Raw genomic sequence first — 16,744 nt, forward strand, 5'->3', positions numbered from 1 at the left:
TTTTCTTGCTCACGCTTTGGAGTCAAGTCTCCAAATCCACTGCCAAATTCAAATTCATGAGTATTTACCCCTGTGTTTTCTTCTAAGGGTTCTTAGAAGAATTTTAACCCTTGTATTGGGTCATTGATTTGTTTTGAGTTCATTTTTGTGTGTGAAGTTAGAAAGTTGTATATGAAATATAAATATAAAATTGGCATGTAACAATCAGATTTCTTAGTGCCATTTGTTTTTTTGTTGTGTTTGGTTTTAGGGGGGTTGTTTGTTTTGTATTTTGGCTTCACTTCACAATTTTTGGGATCCCAGTTCCTGGCCAGGGGCTGAACCCGGGCACACACCGTGAAAGCCTGGTCTCCCAATCCCTGGACCACCGAGGAAGTCCCTCAGCACCTTGAGGAGGCTTTCCTCTCCCTATTGAATCATCGTAGAGCCTTTGTGAAGTATCAGTCGCACACAGGTTATTGAGGTTTATTTTTAGACATTTAGTGGCACCGCTTATTGGTGAGAGCTGGCCTCACAGCTGCAATATCTAGCCAGACAAAATATCACGGCTTTAGCATTAGTTTGTGCCATCAGTTTATTAATAATTCACTATGAGAGATACTAATATAAAAATCATTTGGCAGTACTTAAGGACAGTTGACCATTGAACAACGCAGGGGTTAGGGTTACCAGCGCTCCACAGAGTCAAAAATCTGCATGTAACTTTTAATTGGTCCTTCCTTTCCTGGGTTCCTCTGTATCCACGGTTCCACATTCTCAGATTCAGACAACCACAGGTTGTATAGTGCTGTAGTATTTACTATTAAAAAGAGTCACATTTAAGTGGACCAGTACAGTTCAAACCTGTGTTGTTCAAGGGTCAACTGTATTGGCATTCATCTGTAGGTAAAGAACTGTAATTTTTTCTTTTGCCCTTTGCAACCAGAAATAGCAGACTAAGGTATTGGGTTTTTGTATTAAAAGTTTATCTCCACCAAAAAGGAGAAGCTTTATGGCTACTGTTGGATGTTCCTTCTGATGATCTTTTTTCACTTTTTGTTCTTGCAGTAGCAGTACTTTCTGAGTAAAAATGAGTTTGAGACTTGAAAGTTTTATACTATTTAAAATATGGAAGTCTAAATGTACTGGCTTTCCCACTGTATACTTATTTTCTACTAGAAAATTTTATAGACTTGAGTTTCTGAATGCACAGTTAATTTATGATAAATTGAGTTAGAAAAATGTAGTGTTCAAATTTTATTATTTATTTTAAAACTGTATTGTGGTACATCTCAAAGAAAGTGGTAGAATATTGTGAGGAAACAGTACTGGATATAGGGAAAAATACATAGTGTTGTTAAAATGTGTAACTTTTAAAGTACCGTTTTATACAGAATTTATTCATTTTCTAAGGTGGTATTTTATACCTACTATAATGGTACACACTTTTAAAGAGGGAGAAAGGACCTAGTGCCAATTATATTGTCATAATTCCATTCATAATACTGTTGTCATGATCCTTTCTGAAAGACATGTAGCTGTATATATCAGTAAGTTTCTTTTCAATTTTAGATATGAATATCGTGTAGAGATGGTTCATCAATCCTGCAATGATCCTACCAAAAATATCATTCGAGAATTTGCATCTGACTTTGAAGTTGGAGAATGCTGGGGTTATAATAGATTTTTCCGTTTGGACTTACTTGCAAATGAAGGATACTTGAATCGACAGAATGATACAGTGATTTTAAGGTAATAAGAAACATTTGTATTTTGGCATGTATCACAGGGAATAATGTCATCAGAACTTTAAAGTCTTCACTTAACAAAGATGAATATTGAAATCTATACTAACTGTAACCATACCATGTTCTTACCCATTTAATTTCAGAAGTCCTGTGCAGTTAGTGAATAAGCTAGTGAGAAATGTGTGAGACGTTTAGTTAGTAATTCCATAAAAAATGGACTTCCCCGGTGGCTCAGCAGTAAAGAATCTGCCTGTAATGCAGGAGACCTGGGTTTAGTCCCTGGGTTGGAAAGATCCCCAGGAGGAGGGCATGGCACCCCACTCTAATATTTTTGCCTGGAGAATTCCACGCACTGAGGAGCCTGGCAGGCTTCAGTCCACAGGGTCACAGAGTCGAACATGTCAGAAGCAACGGAGCTCGCTTGTTCTCCATAAAGAGTAAACTACTCTTTCCAATAAACATGGTAATATCCCATTTATCTATTGAAATTCTAGCAGCCTCACCATTTGGAAATTCAAGAGTAGCATGAGATCAAGTAATTTTTTCCCCCCACTGGAAATTGTATATTGTATTTGGAAGGCTGGCTTTGTAAGCTTAGTTCCACAAAAACATTTTCAGTTTCTTCTAGATAATAGCAAATTAAGGGAATACAGATGAAAATTGTTGAAAATAAGCTAAGAGTTGGTAGTTGATATGTCATTTACAATGAAGGACAGAATATAAGCAGTGACTGTAGAATTGCAACAGCCCTGTTTAATATTGGGGTATCTTTATAATTTAGTTTTGGGGCATCATTACACCCTATTTTAATTTGATGATCAAAATGAGAGCTTGAGTAGTAAAAAAAAGAAATTCAAATATGTTTTGAACTGAGAGGTTTCAGAGTGTTCACAGTTTTCATTTTTCCTTAAAAGAGATTTAATACGTTCTTTAATTTATTTTGATTTCTTTTCCTTGAGCATGCTGGATGAGTTGCTATTATATCACCCTTTAGTATTATGTGTTCTTCATAACTTTTCTGGGATAATAAGAAAATGAAAAAAGGATTGCATTTTGAGTGTAGAAAATAATTCATGTTTTTGTCATTATTTCTTTGGGGAGATTAGTTTACTACCATTTTATAACTTTTAGGTTCTCTTATTCACTAAAAGGAGTAATTTGTTGCTGTTTCATAATTTAACCAGAAAGACTGCACAATTACTCAAATATCAATTTTACCAGCCTCCGAAACAGCTGTTATTTATGGCCTTAGTCATCTTATTGGAATCCTGGTAGTATTGACTTTCTGATGATCTGTAGGAGAGATTTTCCTTTCTTCAGTGCAGTTTAGCCCAACCTCTGGGGCTTTATTTTGGCTATTCCTATCTATAGCAGAACTTAACGACTTGAATGTTGGTATAGCAACAGATTCTTGTTGTGATGTTTAATTATCATTAATTCAGCAACTTTTCCTGAGTCTATGCCTGGCACTGAGCCAGTATATGTATATTAATATATATACACATACATATAAATTAATATTATTATTTTTGATCTTAGCTGTGGCACGTGGTTTCTTCATTGTGATGGGCAGGCTTTTTCTCTAGTTCTGGCGTGTGAGCTCCAGCGTTCAAGGGCCCTGCAGTTTGCAGCATGCAGGCTCTCTTGTTGAGGCACTGGGCTCAGTAGATGTGATGCTTAGTAGCCCTGCAGCATGTAGGGTCTTAGTTCCCTGACCAGGAATTGAGCCCTTCGTCCCCTGCATTGGAAGGTGAATTCAGTTGAAGCTGAGAAAAGAAGAGAAGCTAAAGGCAAAGGAGAAAAGGAAAGATATACCCATTTGAATGCAGAGTTCCAAAGAGTAGCACAGAGAGATAAAGCCTTACTCAGCGATCAATGCCAAGAAATACAGGAAAACAATAGAATGGGAAAGATCAGAGATCTCTTCAAGAAAATTAGAGATATCAAGGGAGCATTTCATGCAAAGATGGGTTCAATAAAGGACAGAAATGGTATGGACCTAACAGAAGCAGAAGATATTAAGAAGAGGTGGCAAGAATACACAGAAGAACTGTACAAAAAAGATCTTCATGACCCAGATAACCATGATGGTGTGATCACTCACCTAGAGCCCAGACATCCTGGAGTATGAAGTCAAGTGGGCCTTAGGAAGCATCACGACGAACGAAGCTAGTGGAGGCAATGGAATTCCAGCTGAGCTATTTTAGATCCTGAAAGATGATGCTGTGAAAGTGCTGCACTCAATATGCCAGCAAATTTAGAAAACTCAGCAGTGGCCATAGGATTCAAAAAGGTCAGTTTTCATCCCAATCCCAAAGAAGGGCAATGCCAAACAATGCTCAAACTGCTGCACAGTCGCACTCATCTCACACGTTAGTAAAGTAATGCTCAAAATTCTCCAAGCCAGACTTCAACAGTACATGAACTTTAAAAACAGATGTTTAAGCTGGATTTAGAAAAAGCAGAGGAACCAAAAATCAAATTGCCAACATCCATTGGATCATAGAAAAAGCGAGAGAGTTCCAGAGAAATATCTACTTCTGCTTTATTGACTATGCCAAAGCCTTTCACTGTGTGATCACCATAAACTGTGGAAAATTCTTAAAGAGATAGGGATACCAGACCACCTGACCTGCCTCTTGAGAAATCTGTATGCAAATCAAAAGCAACAGTTAGAACCGGACATGGAACAACAGACTGGTTCCAAATCAGGAAATGAATACATCAAGGTTATATATTGTCACCTTGCTTACTTAACGTATATGCAGGGTATATCATGTGAAATGCCGAACCACTAGCTGGAATCAAGATTGCCAAAAGTATCAATAGCCTCAGATACGCAGATGACACCACCCTTATGGCAGAAAGTGAAGAACTAAAGAGCCTCTTTCACTTTCATCATCTCTTGATGATGACTTAGATATAAATTTTCAGAACCATATGTCATTCTCTTGATGAAAGTGAAAGAGGAAAGCAAAAAAGTTGGCTTAAAACTCAACATTCAGAAAACTAAGATCATGGTGTTCCATCCCATCACTTCATGGCAAATAGATGGGAAACAATGGAAATAGTAAGAGACTTTAGTTTTTTTGCTCCAAAAATCACTGCAGATGGTAACTTCAGTTCAGTTCAGTCACTCAGTCGTGTCCAACTCTTTGCGACCCCATGAATCGCAGCACGCCAGGCCTCCCTGTCCATCACAAACTCCCGGAGTTTACTCAAACTCATGCCCATCGAGTCGGTGATGCCATCCAGCTATCTCATCCTCTGTCGTCCCCTTCTCCTCCTGCCCCCAGTCCCTCCCAGCATCAGGGTATTTTCCAATGAGTCATCTTGCAGTCCAAGGGACTCTCAAGAGTCTTCTCCAACACCACAGTTCAAAAGCATCAATTCTTCAGTGCTCAGCTTTCTTTATGGTCCAACCCTCACATCCATACATGACCACTGGAAAACCACAGCCTTGACCAGATGGACCTTTGTTGGCAATGTCTCTGCTTTTTAATAGGCTGTCTAGGTTGGTCATAACTTTCCTTCCAAGGAGTAAGCGTCTTTTAATTTCTTGGCTGCAGTACCATCTACAGTGATTTTGGAGCCCAAAAAAATAAAGCTTGACACTGTTTCCACTGTCTCCCCATCTATTTCCCATGAGGTGATGGGACCAGATGCCATGATCTTAGTTTTCTGAATGTTAAGCTTTAAGCCAACTTTTTCACTCTCCTCTTTCACTTTCATCAAGGGGCTTTTTAGTTCCTCTTCACTTTCTGCCATAAGGGTGATGTCATCTGCATATCTGAGGTTATTGATATTTCTCCCGGCAGTCTTGATTCCAGCTTGTGCTTCTTCTAGCCCAGCGTTTCTCATGATGTACTCTGCATATAAGTTAAATAAGCAGGGTGACAATATACAGCCTTGATGTACTCCTTTTCCTATTTGGAACCAGTCTGTTGTTCTATGTCCAGTTCTAAACTGCAGCCATGCAATTAAAAGACACTTACTCTTTGGAGGAAAAGCTATAACCAACCTAGACAGCATGTTAAAAGGCAGAGACATTACTTTGCTGACAGAGATCCGTCTAGTCAAAGCTATGGTTTTTCCAGTAGTCATGTGTGGATGTGAGATTTGGACCATAAAGAAAGCTCTCTGAGAGCTGAAGAATTGATGCTTTTGAACTGTAGTGTTGGAGGAGACTCTTGAGAGTCCCTTGGACTGCAAGGAGATCCAACCAGTCCATCCTAAAGGAAATCAGTCCCGAATATTCACTGGAAGGACTGATGCTGGAGCTGAAACTCCAATACTTTGGCCACCTGATTCAAAGAAGTGAGTCATTGGAAAAGATCCTGATGCCGGGAAGGATTGAAGGCAGGAGGAGAAGGGAATGACAGAGAATGAGATGGTTGGATGGCATCACCAACTCGATAGACATGAGTTTGAATAAGCTCCAGGCATTGGTGATGGACAGGGAAGCCTGGAGTGCTACAGTCCATGGGGTCATAAAGAGTGGGACATGACTGAGGGACTGAACTGAACTGAACCCTTGCATTGGAAGGTGAGTTCTCCACCATTGTCCCTACAGGGAAGTCCCTGGGCTAATATTAGGAATGAAATTAAGAATCTGTTGCCTGGTTTTAGTCCTTTGGAAACTGAAGATGAAATGGGCAGGTTAAAAACAGTTGTTATGCTGTAATAGCAGTATAAATAAATTGATGTGGGGTTCGTGGAGAGAGGGCTTTTCATTATAGCATATAACATTTATATATTTAATGAGAGTTTGTTCAAAATTGGAAACCTTAATAGAAGATTCTGATGGAATTTATATTTGTTTATTAGAAAGTTATTTAGGTCTATGCTATATATAGAAATTCTTTCATTGAAAGAGATAGTTAAGGAATTTTACCTGATGCTTGCTTTTATTTTAATGGCACAGATCCTAAAACTAATATGCAGGGTCTCTGAAGAGATAAAGATCCTGTCTTATATCCTATTTTTATGCTTTAATACATAGAGATAGTTGGGTTTTTCCCTAACCCTATCTTTTTTTTTTAACTAGTGTGTAGGAAATATGGGAACATGAGATGGAAGAGCGAATGAAAAAGGGCAGTGCCTAAAATAAACTTTGCTTGTTTTGCTGGGGTCTGACCTAGGCAAGAAGAGAGAATGAAGCATTAGCTATCTCCTTCCTGCATAGTATGATCCTCTTCCCAGCTTATGATCAGCTGTGTATTTGAGGTAGATTCTTATAGTAAATGTATTTTAAGTAGGTTAGTTTATAAGCTTAACCATGATGTGTAATGTTACTTCTTTAGAAAAATACAGTTTGAATTTAGCAACTGACTTAGATATAAATTTTCAGAACCATATGTCATTATAATTAGTGGACTACATGTATAAATGGCAAGTACCAGGAGCTCTGAGTTCTGAATTTTGGCCTCATTTGTGTACACAGTGCTCAGTCATGTTCAGCTCTTTACAACCTCATGGACTGTAGCCTGCCAAGCTCCTCTGTCCATGGGCTTTCCCAGGCAAGAATACTGGAGTGGGTTGCCCTTTCCTCCTCCAGGAGATCTTCCTGACCCAAAGATTGAACCCACATTTCCTGTGTCTTCTGCATTGGCAGGAGAGTTTTTTTTTTACCACTGCCCCACCTGGGAAGATCTTGGCCTCATAATCAAGTAAATTTAAAATTGTGGAATTTAATAGTTACAGTTTTAAGGCTTGGTTGGTAATATTTTACTGTTTGGATTAGTTTTCACGTGCAGCCATTCTTTTAAGGTTTCAGGTTCGTTCACCAACTTTCTTTCAAAAATGCCGGGACCAGCATTGGTATATCACTCAATTGGAAGCTGCACAAACTAGCTATATCCAACAGATAAATAACCTTAAAGAGGTAAGTAAAAAAGCATATTTTAGGTTTTGTGTTTCATATTGTCTTTCAGGCCTGTTAAATTTGCAATTAGAGGTTGGATATTATTGGTGTTTGTAACTTGGTAAATAAATCCACTTGTTCTTTATTCTCATTACCTTTGAGTCTCATTATGGACTGTCCATTTCAGTAGCCACTAGCACATGTGGTTGTCTAGACTTAATCTAGTTTCTTCATTGTACTAGCTGGCTTGTATTGGGAATCGCAATGCAGAACATCTCCATCATTATGTAAGATTGTATTGCACACTGCTGCTCTAGTTTGAGTCAGACTCTTGTGTTTCTGTCAGTGACTTGGGTATTTCTCTTCCTTGACAATTAAATGCTGCCCATCTTGAATTCTCATTGTTGTTGAACTGAATGCTGGGGAGGATCAGTTAAGGAGCTTTTATTTTACAATGGTAAACTAAATTATGTGAGGAATGTTTCTTTCTGCCAGTGGATGTTCGGATAGGTTGAGAAATTTGAAGTGCTGGGAGTGACTTAATATATGAGGGAAGAAAACATAACTATTTAAAAAATTTTTCATGTCGAGTATACTATCTAAAACTGCCTATATTTACAATGTGGTTTGCTAATTGTATGTGTAGCGTGGGATATAGATGAGAAGAAAGATGAGGATAAATTGGGCAGTTTTCCTTCCTATAGAGTTTTCCATAAGCAGAAGTCAAGTAGGTATGAGATGGATGGTTCAAGAACTATTTTTATGAATATCTGGGTATGTGGGGCTGTTTTTTGTTTGTTGTGTTTTTTTACTTGAAACAACTTTACTAGTTACGGACTGCTTATGACACATGTTTGTGGTGTTCTTTTTTTAAAAGAGACTTACTATTGAGTTGTCTCGAACTCAGAAATCAAGAGATTTGTCACCACCAGATAATCATCTTAGCCCCCAAAATGATGACACTCCTGAGACACGAGCTAAGAAGTCTGGATCATGCGCTGACGTGCTTCTCCAGGATGGTCCTGCTACAGCTTCTGTACGAGACGTCAAGGAGGATGAAGAAGATGAGGAGAAGATTCAGAATGAAGATTATCATGTAATAATTAGACCTGGTTTAGATTCATTTCATGTTTGAAAAGAGAAGTAACATCATAGCTTTCAGCATATGATGTAGGGGGATCAGTGTGCCAAAACTCTTGTCCATTTATGTTTTCGTTACTAATATATGCCCTATTGTGACTATTAATACGTCAGAAGTTGAATCAAAAGTGTTTCAAGTTTCTAAAAATTAATTTATTATAGGAAACTGTACAGTCTACACAAGAAACTGTGGTATACATTCTAGAAGCTGTGTAAGTTGTAGATTTTTAAAATGTGTCTTATTTCCATTCACTGCATCTAGTTGAAGTACCTTATCATTGCATATGTAGGTAGGATGATACACGATTTGGGAAGTAGCCAGGTTTTGTCCCAGCTAAACTACAGCTAGAGTGAGATTTCAAGAAGTGGTTGTTACTGTTTAAGGTATGAGAGAAATGGGTAGATAAGCTTTTTTGTTACATTTGTTTAAGATGGTCACTGAGTGTAGCAGTGTATGTCTGGGACCTTTTGAAGACAATCGCCATTATCTTCATTACCTCCACCATAATTTGGCAACAGGGAAAGAACACAGCTCCACCCATCAACAGAAAACTGGATTGAAGATTTACTGAGCATGGCCCTGCCCATCAGAACAAGACCCAATTTCCCCCTCAGTCAATCTAACCCATCAGGAAGTTTCCATAAGCCTCTTATCCTTCTCCATCAGAGGGCAGACAGACTGAAATCACAGCAAACTAACCAGTTTGATCACATGGACCACAGCCTTGTCTAACTCAATGAAACTTTGAGCCATGCTGTGTAGGGCCACCCAAGATGGACAGGTCATGGTGGAGAGTTCTGACAAAATGTGGTCCACTGGAGAACAGACTGGCAAACCACTTCAGTATTCTTGCCTTGAGAACCCCATAAACAGGATGAAAAGGCAAAAAGATAGGACACTAAAAGATGAACTCCCCAGGTAAGTAGGTGCCCAACATGCTATTGGAGATCAGTGCAGAAATAGCTCCAGAAAGAATGAAGAGATGGAGCCAAAGCAAAAACAACACCCAGTTGTGGATGTGACTGGTAATGGAAGTAAAGTCCGATGCTGTAAACAACAGTATTGCATAGGAACCTTGAATGTTAGGTCCATGAATCAAGGCAAATTGGAAGTGATCAAACAGGAGATGGCAAGAGTGAACGTTGACATTTTAGAACTCAGCAAACTAAAATGGACTGGGATGGATGAATTTAACTCAGATGACCATTATATCTACTGCTATGGGCAAGAATCCCTTAAAAGAAATGGAGTAGCCCTCATAGTTAACAAAAGAGTCTGAAATGCAGTACTTGGAAGCAATCTTAAAAATGACAGAATGATCTCTGTTTCCAAGGCAAACCATTCAATATCACAGTAATCCAAGTCTATGCCCCGACCAGTAATGCTGAAGAAGCTGAAATTGAACAGTTCTATGAAGACTTACAAGACCTTCTAAAACCAACACCAAAAAAAGATGTCTTTTTCATTATAGGGAACAGGAATGCAAAATTAGGAAGTCAAGAGATACCTGGAGTAACAGGCAGATTTGGCCTTGGAGTACAGAATGAAGCAGGGCAAAGGTAATAAAGTTTTGCCAAGAGAACGCACTGCTCATAGCAAACACCCTCTTCCAACAACACAAGAGAGGACTCTACACATGGACATCACCATATGGTCAATACTGAAATCACATTGATTATATTTTTTGCAGCCAAAGATGGAGAAACTCTATACAGGCAACAAAAACAAGACTGGGAGCTGACTGTGGCTCAGATCATGAACTCTTTCTTGCCAAATTCAGACTTAAATTGAAGAAAGTAGTGAAAACCACTAGACCATTCAGGTATGACCTGAATGAAACCCCTTAAGTGGAAGTGACAAATAGATTTCAAGGGATTAGATCTGATAGAGTGCCTGAAGAACTATGGATGAAGGTTTGTGACATTGTACAAGGGGCAGGAATCAAGACCATCCCCAAGAAAAAGAAGTGCAAAAAGGTAAAATGGTTGTCTGAGGAGGCTTTACAAATAGCTGAGAACAGAAGAGAAGTGAAAGGCAAAGGAGAAAAGGAAAGATTTTCTCATTTGAATGCTGAGTTCCAAAGAATAGCAAGGAGAGATAAGAAAGCCTTCCCCAGTGATCAATGCAAAGAAATAGTGGAAAACAATAGGATGGGAATGACTAGAGATCTCTTTAAGAAAATTAAGAAGTACCAAGGGAACATTTCATGTATAGATGGGCAACTAAAGGACAGAAATGGTATGGATCTAACAGAAGCAGAAGATATTAAGAAGAGGTAGCAAGAATACATAGGAGAACTATACATAAAAGATCTTCACTCCCCAGATAATCATGATGGTATGATCATTCACCTAGAGCCAAACATCCTGGAGTGTGAAGTCAAGTGGGCATTAGGAAGCATCGCTACGAACAAAGCTAGTGGAGGTGATGGAATTCCAGTTGAGCTATTTCACGTCCTAAAAGATGATGCTGAGAAAGTGCTGCACTCAATATGCCAGCAAATTTGGAAAACTCAGCAGTGGCCACAGGACTGGAAAACTTTCGTTTTCATTGCACTCCCAAAGAAAGGCAATCCTAAAGAATGTTCAAACTACTGTACAGTTACACTCATCTCACACACTTGTAAAGTAATGCTCAAAATTCTCCAAGCCAGGCTTCAGTAGTACATGAACCATGAACTTCCAGATGTTCAAGCTGTATTTAGAAAAGGCAGAGGAACCAGAGATCAAATTGCCAAAATCCATTGGATCATCGAAAAAGCAAGAGAGTTCCAGAAAATCATCTACTTCTGCTTTATTGACTATGTCTAATCCTTTGACTGTGGATCACAACAAACTGGAAAATTCCTCAAGAGATGGGAATACCAGAGCATCTGACCTGCCTCTTGAGAAATCTGTATGCAGGTCAGGAAGCAACAGTTAGAACTGGACATGGAACAACAGACTGGTTCCAAATTGGGAAAGGAGTACGTCAAGGCTGTATATTGTGACCCTGCTTATTTAACTTATATGCACAATACATCATGAGAAACGCTGGGCAGGATGAAGCACAAGCTGTAATCAAGGTTGCCGGCCGAAATATCAATAACCTCAGATGTGCAGATGGCACCACTCTTACGGCAGAAAGTGAAGGAGAACTAAAGACCCCGTTCATGAAAGTGAAAGAGGGGAGTGAGAAAGTTAGCTTAAAGCTCAGCATTCAGAAAACAAAGATCATGGCATACAGTCTCATCACTTCATGGCAAATAGATGGGGAAGCAGTGGAAACAGTGACAGAGTTTATAGTTTTGGGCTCCAAAATCACTGCAGATGGTGACTGCAGCCATTAAATTAAAAGACGCTTGCTCCTTGGGAAAAAAGATATAACTAGCCTGTGCTGTGTGCTTAGTCGCTCAGTCGTGTCCGACTCTTAGCGACCCCACAGACTGTAGCCTGACAGACTCCTCCGTCCATGGGATTCTCCAGACAAGAATACTGGAGTGGGTTGCCATTTCCTTCTCCAGTTATATCCAGCCTAGATAGCAGATTAAAAAGCAGAGACATTACTTTGCCAGCAAAGATCCTTCTAGTCAAAGCTATGGTTTTTCCAGTAGTCTTGTAAGGATGTGAGAGTTGGACTATAAAGAAAGCTGAGAGGAGGACAATTGATGCTTTTGCACTGTGGTGCTGGAGAAGACTCTTGAGAGTCTATTGGAGTGCAAGGATATCTAACCAGTCCATCCTAAAGGAAATCAGTCCTAAATGTTCATTGGAAGGACTGATGCTGAAGCTGAAACTCCAATAGTTTGGCCACCTGATTCAAAGAACTGACTCCTTCAAAAAGACACTGATGCTGGGAAAGATTGAAAGTGGGAGGAGAAGGGGACGACAGAGGATGAGATGGTTGGATGGCATCGCTGACTATGTGGACATGAGTTTGAGTAAACTCCGGGAGTTGGTAATGGACACGGAGGTCTGGCGTGTTGCAGTCCATGGGGTTGCAAAAGTTGGACATGACTGAGCAACTGAACTGAACTGAGGATGGGAAGCTTAAGGTGTATGTTGTAATTGATGGAGTCAGTGGGGAGAAAGGTTGAAAATTAAGGTACAGTTATTGACAGAACAGACTATTTTAGGAGATGTTATATGTTGGAATGGGGAACTCAGGTGTAGCAGTTAACCTTTGATAGCATGAGTTAAAGGAAGGATGGAGTTTGTAGGTAGGACAGCTGAAAGTTGGAGGCATTTATGCTAACTAGCCGTAGCCTGTATGTTTTTCTGTATAGAAAGGTGACAGGGATTTATAATCACATCCCTGGTGGCTTAGAGGGTAAGGCGTCCACCTGCAATGCAGGAGACCCGGGTTCAACCCCTGAGTTGGGAAGATCCCCTGGAGAAGGAAAATGGCAACCCACTCCAGTATTCTTGCCTGAAAAATCCAATGAACGGAGTAGCCTAGGAGGCTACAGTCCATGGAGTCGCAAAGAGTTGGCCACGACTGAGCCACTTCACTTCAGACCTTGAGAAGTAATGATTTGAAATGTTGTTCTGTGAGGAAGTTGGTGTGGACTGTATGAACCATTTCCAGTCATATTAAAAGCCCAGCTGCAATTGGCAGAAATAACTTATTGGTGGGCCCAGGTAATGTGGTTGTGTGATTTATCTCTGTAGGGCTCAGCAGTGTATGCCCAGCAGCAGAGAATTCTGAGGAGTACCTTATTTGGGGCTTAGTCTAGGCTGAGTGAAAACATTTGAGATAGAAATCATTTTTCTTTGCCTTAATCTAGCAGGATCTCTCAGATGGAGATCTGGATCTGGATCTTGTTGGTGAAGATGAAGCAAATCACCTCGACGGCAGCAGTTCTTCTGCCAGTTCCACAGCAACGAGTAACACAGAAGAAAATGACATTGATGAAGAAACGATGTGAGTGTCTCACAGTAACTACCACTATGAACCATCTAAGTGACAATTATTAGAAGCATGGTAGTTAAGTTAGGCCTAAAACTAGGTGGTGGCTCAGACGGGAAAGCGTCTGCCTACAGTGCAGTAGACCTGGGTTCGATCCCTGGGTCGGGAAGATCCCCTGGAGAAGGAAATGGCAACCCACTCTAGTATTCTTGCCTGGAAAATCCCATGAAGAGGGGAGCCTGGCAGGCTACAGTCCATGGGGTCTCAAGGAATTGGACACGACTGAGTGACTTCAGTTTTCTTTCTTTCTTTCTTTCACTTTCTTTTTCTTTCTAAAACTGAGGATATTAAGCATTTTTTCCCCTTGATTTACCCTCTTATATAAATGAAGGAAGAAAGAGTGAGTTCCCTTCCTCTAATCTCTGGGATCCAAACAGTTTTCGTTGTAGCTTTAACTTTTAATTTTGTGGTTATTTCATATTTAAGAAATGTTGCAAAAGTAGTAGCAGATTAATTCCCCAAATGTTAATGTTTTGCTTTGTTATGTTTCTCTCTTTTCTCTCTCCACATAAAATTTTTTGTGAGACATTTGAGATAAAGTAAATATAGTTCTCATTGTATTAACTCCTCAAAATAGACCTTTTGCACTTCAAGTTCCCTCTTTAGAATACTTGGCAAATTGTCTTAAAGGGTTAGTTAAAATGTGAAGCCTTTAAGTTACCAAATCAGAAATCATTATTACTGATATTTTTAAACATATAAAATAAAGCTTATTAATTTGAACTAGCATGAAAAGTTGTTTAAGATGGTGATTCTATGAAGTGGAATCACCTTGATAAACAGCTTACATATATGGTTCTACCTGAATTAATTCCTTGGACTGTTAGGTCTCTTGACTTTTTTCAGGGTAGTCTTGAGGGCATCGTATTTTCCATTAAGCCTCATTCACAGCCTTACATTATATTGACTTCTTTAAAAGAAATATTTATTTATTTGCCTCTGCTGGCTGTCTTAGTTATGGCACTCAGGATCTTAGGTCTTTGTTGTAGCATGCAGAATCCTTTGTTGTGGCAGCACCTTTAGTTCAGGCATGCTGTGGGATCTAGTTCCCTGATCGGTAATTGAACCCAGGTCCCCACATTGGAAGTGTAGAGTACTAATCGCTGGGCCACCAGGAAAGTCCCCTAGATTGACTTTTAATGTTTTTTCCACTAGAAAGTGTTTGATTATGTTCTGTTTATTTGCATGCATCTACATTAACAGCTTGATTCAAAGTATATTGTATAATTCATAGAAATAGCACAGTTAAGTCAGTTTGAACATCTGTACTGTGCTCAGTCACTTTAGTTGTGTCTTTGCGACCCTATGGACTGTAGTCCACCAGGCTCCTCTGTCCATGGGATTCTCCAGGCAAGGATACTGGAGTGGGTAGCCATGCCGTCCTCCAGGGGTTCTTCCTGGACCAGGAGTTGAACTTGCATCTCCTGCATTGCAGGCAGATTCTTTACTGCTAAAGCCACTGGCAAGCCCAATTTGACCATCTCAGGAACACACATTGTTAGCTTTTACAAATTAAGATCAGTTCCTTCCTTTAATAGGTGGAGAACTAGGAACATAGTTGATTTGGATAATGATTATTAGAAATAACTTTCTGTTAGCTACAGCACATTTGTCAAACAGGCCTTCTTCTCTCCCTCCACCTCAGTCTTTTTATGATACCAGTATGTATTGTCTTCCTGCTATTTGGTTTTTTTCTTCTTTTTTTTTGAGGTGATTGTAAATTCACTTGCAGTTGTGAAAAATAATACAAGGTTCCATATGCCCTTTGCCCAGTTTTCCCCAGTAGTAAGTAACAAACCTCACACCCAGGATATTGATGTGACATAAGCAAGATACAGAACATTTCCATCACCACAAGTGCCCCATATGCTGCTGTTCTATAGCATACCTACTTTCCCCACCTAGCCTCTTCTTTGCAATCACCCATGTTTTCCTCCGTTCTATAATTTTGTCACTTAAAGGATGTTATGTAAATGGAATCATACAGTATGCAACCTTTAGGGACTGGCATTTTCCACACACTGTCTGTTTCTCTGGGGACTCATCCATGTTATTGTGTGCATAGGTGGTTTGTTTGCTGTGATGCTGATAAGTGGTTTGTGTTGCAGATACACTACAATTTGTTCAGCTGTTCACTTGTTGAAGAACATCTGGATTGTTTTCAGTTTGGGGCTACTATAAATAAAACTACTAGAAACATTCATGTACAGAATTTTGTGTGAACATAAATCTCCATTTCTGTTGGATAAGTTTAGCTGCTGGATTGTATGGTAATTGAAAGTTTAGTTTTTGAAGAAACTGCCAAGTAGTTTTCTAGTTTTTGCATTCCCATGAGCAGTATATGTATGGTCCACTCTCTGAATCCCTCGCAGCATTTAGTGTTGCCACTAGTTTTTATTCTAGTCATTGTGATATACCATTGTCGTATTAATTAATTCCCCATGTTAGCTAATGATGTTGAACATCTTTTCATGTGTTTAATTTCCCATATGCGTATCCTCACTGGTAAAATTTCTCTTCGTGTCTTTTACCTGGTTTCTAATTGGAACTTTTTTTTAAATGATAAAATATATATAACCACAGGAGAAGGAAATGGCAAACCACTTTAGTACTTTGCCTGAAAAATCCCAGACTGGCCTGGCAGCTACAGTCCATGGGGTCGCATAGAGTTGGACAAGACTGAGCGACTGAGCCTGCATGCTTGCATGCATACATAATCATGTCTAAGGGCAGTTCAGTGGCATTAAATACTCATGTTGTTGCACAACCATCACCACTGTCTATCCCCAGAGCTCTTTTTTTTCATCTTCCCAGACTAAACTCTGTACCCATAAAACGATAGTGCCCTCTTTCCTCCTAGCAACTACTGTTGAGTGTTGAGAATTCTTTGTATATTAGATCCTGGAGAAGGAAATGGCAGCACACTCCAGTACTCTTGCCTAGAAAATCCCATGGATAGAGGAGCCGGTAGGCTACAGTCCATGGGGTTAGAAAGAGTTTACACGACTGAGCAACTTCACTTTCACTTTCACGTGTATATTAGGTACTAGTCCTTTGCTGAATTTG

The 16,744-nt window shown here is 39.5% G+C and overlaps 1 protein-coding gene across 2 annotated transcripts in view; it reads left to right on the forward strand.

Moving 5' to 3' along the window:
• Nucleotides 1-16,744, forward strand: part of TRIM37 (tripartite motif containing 37) — a 127,969-nt gene that overhangs the window by 63,435 nt on the left and 47,790 nt on the right. Inside the window, exons 13-16 of one of the 2 annotated variants that reach the window (XM_065910108.1) lie at nucleotides 1,552-1,731; nucleotides 7,497-7,611; nucleotides 8,468-8,686; nucleotides 13,497-13,633. In XM_065910108.1, coding sequence (XP_065766180.1) covers nucleotides 1,552-1,731; nucleotides 7,497-7,611; nucleotides 8,468-8,686; nucleotides 13,497-13,633 — 651 coding nt within the window. The remainder of the gene's footprint in view (nucleotides 1-1,551; nucleotides 1,732-7,496; nucleotides 7,612-8,467; nucleotides 8,687-13,496; nucleotides 13,634-16,744) is intronic. The other variant, XM_065910109.1, reaches the window with a different exon arrangement.

The sequence above is a fragment of the Muntiacus reevesi genome, chromosome 18 (assembly GCF_963930625.1).
Source record: "Muntiacus reevesi chromosome 18, mMunRee1.1, whole genome shotgun sequence".
Lineage (NCBI taxonomy): Eukaryota > Metazoa > Chordata > Mammalia > Artiodactyla > Cervidae > Muntiacus > Muntiacus reevesi.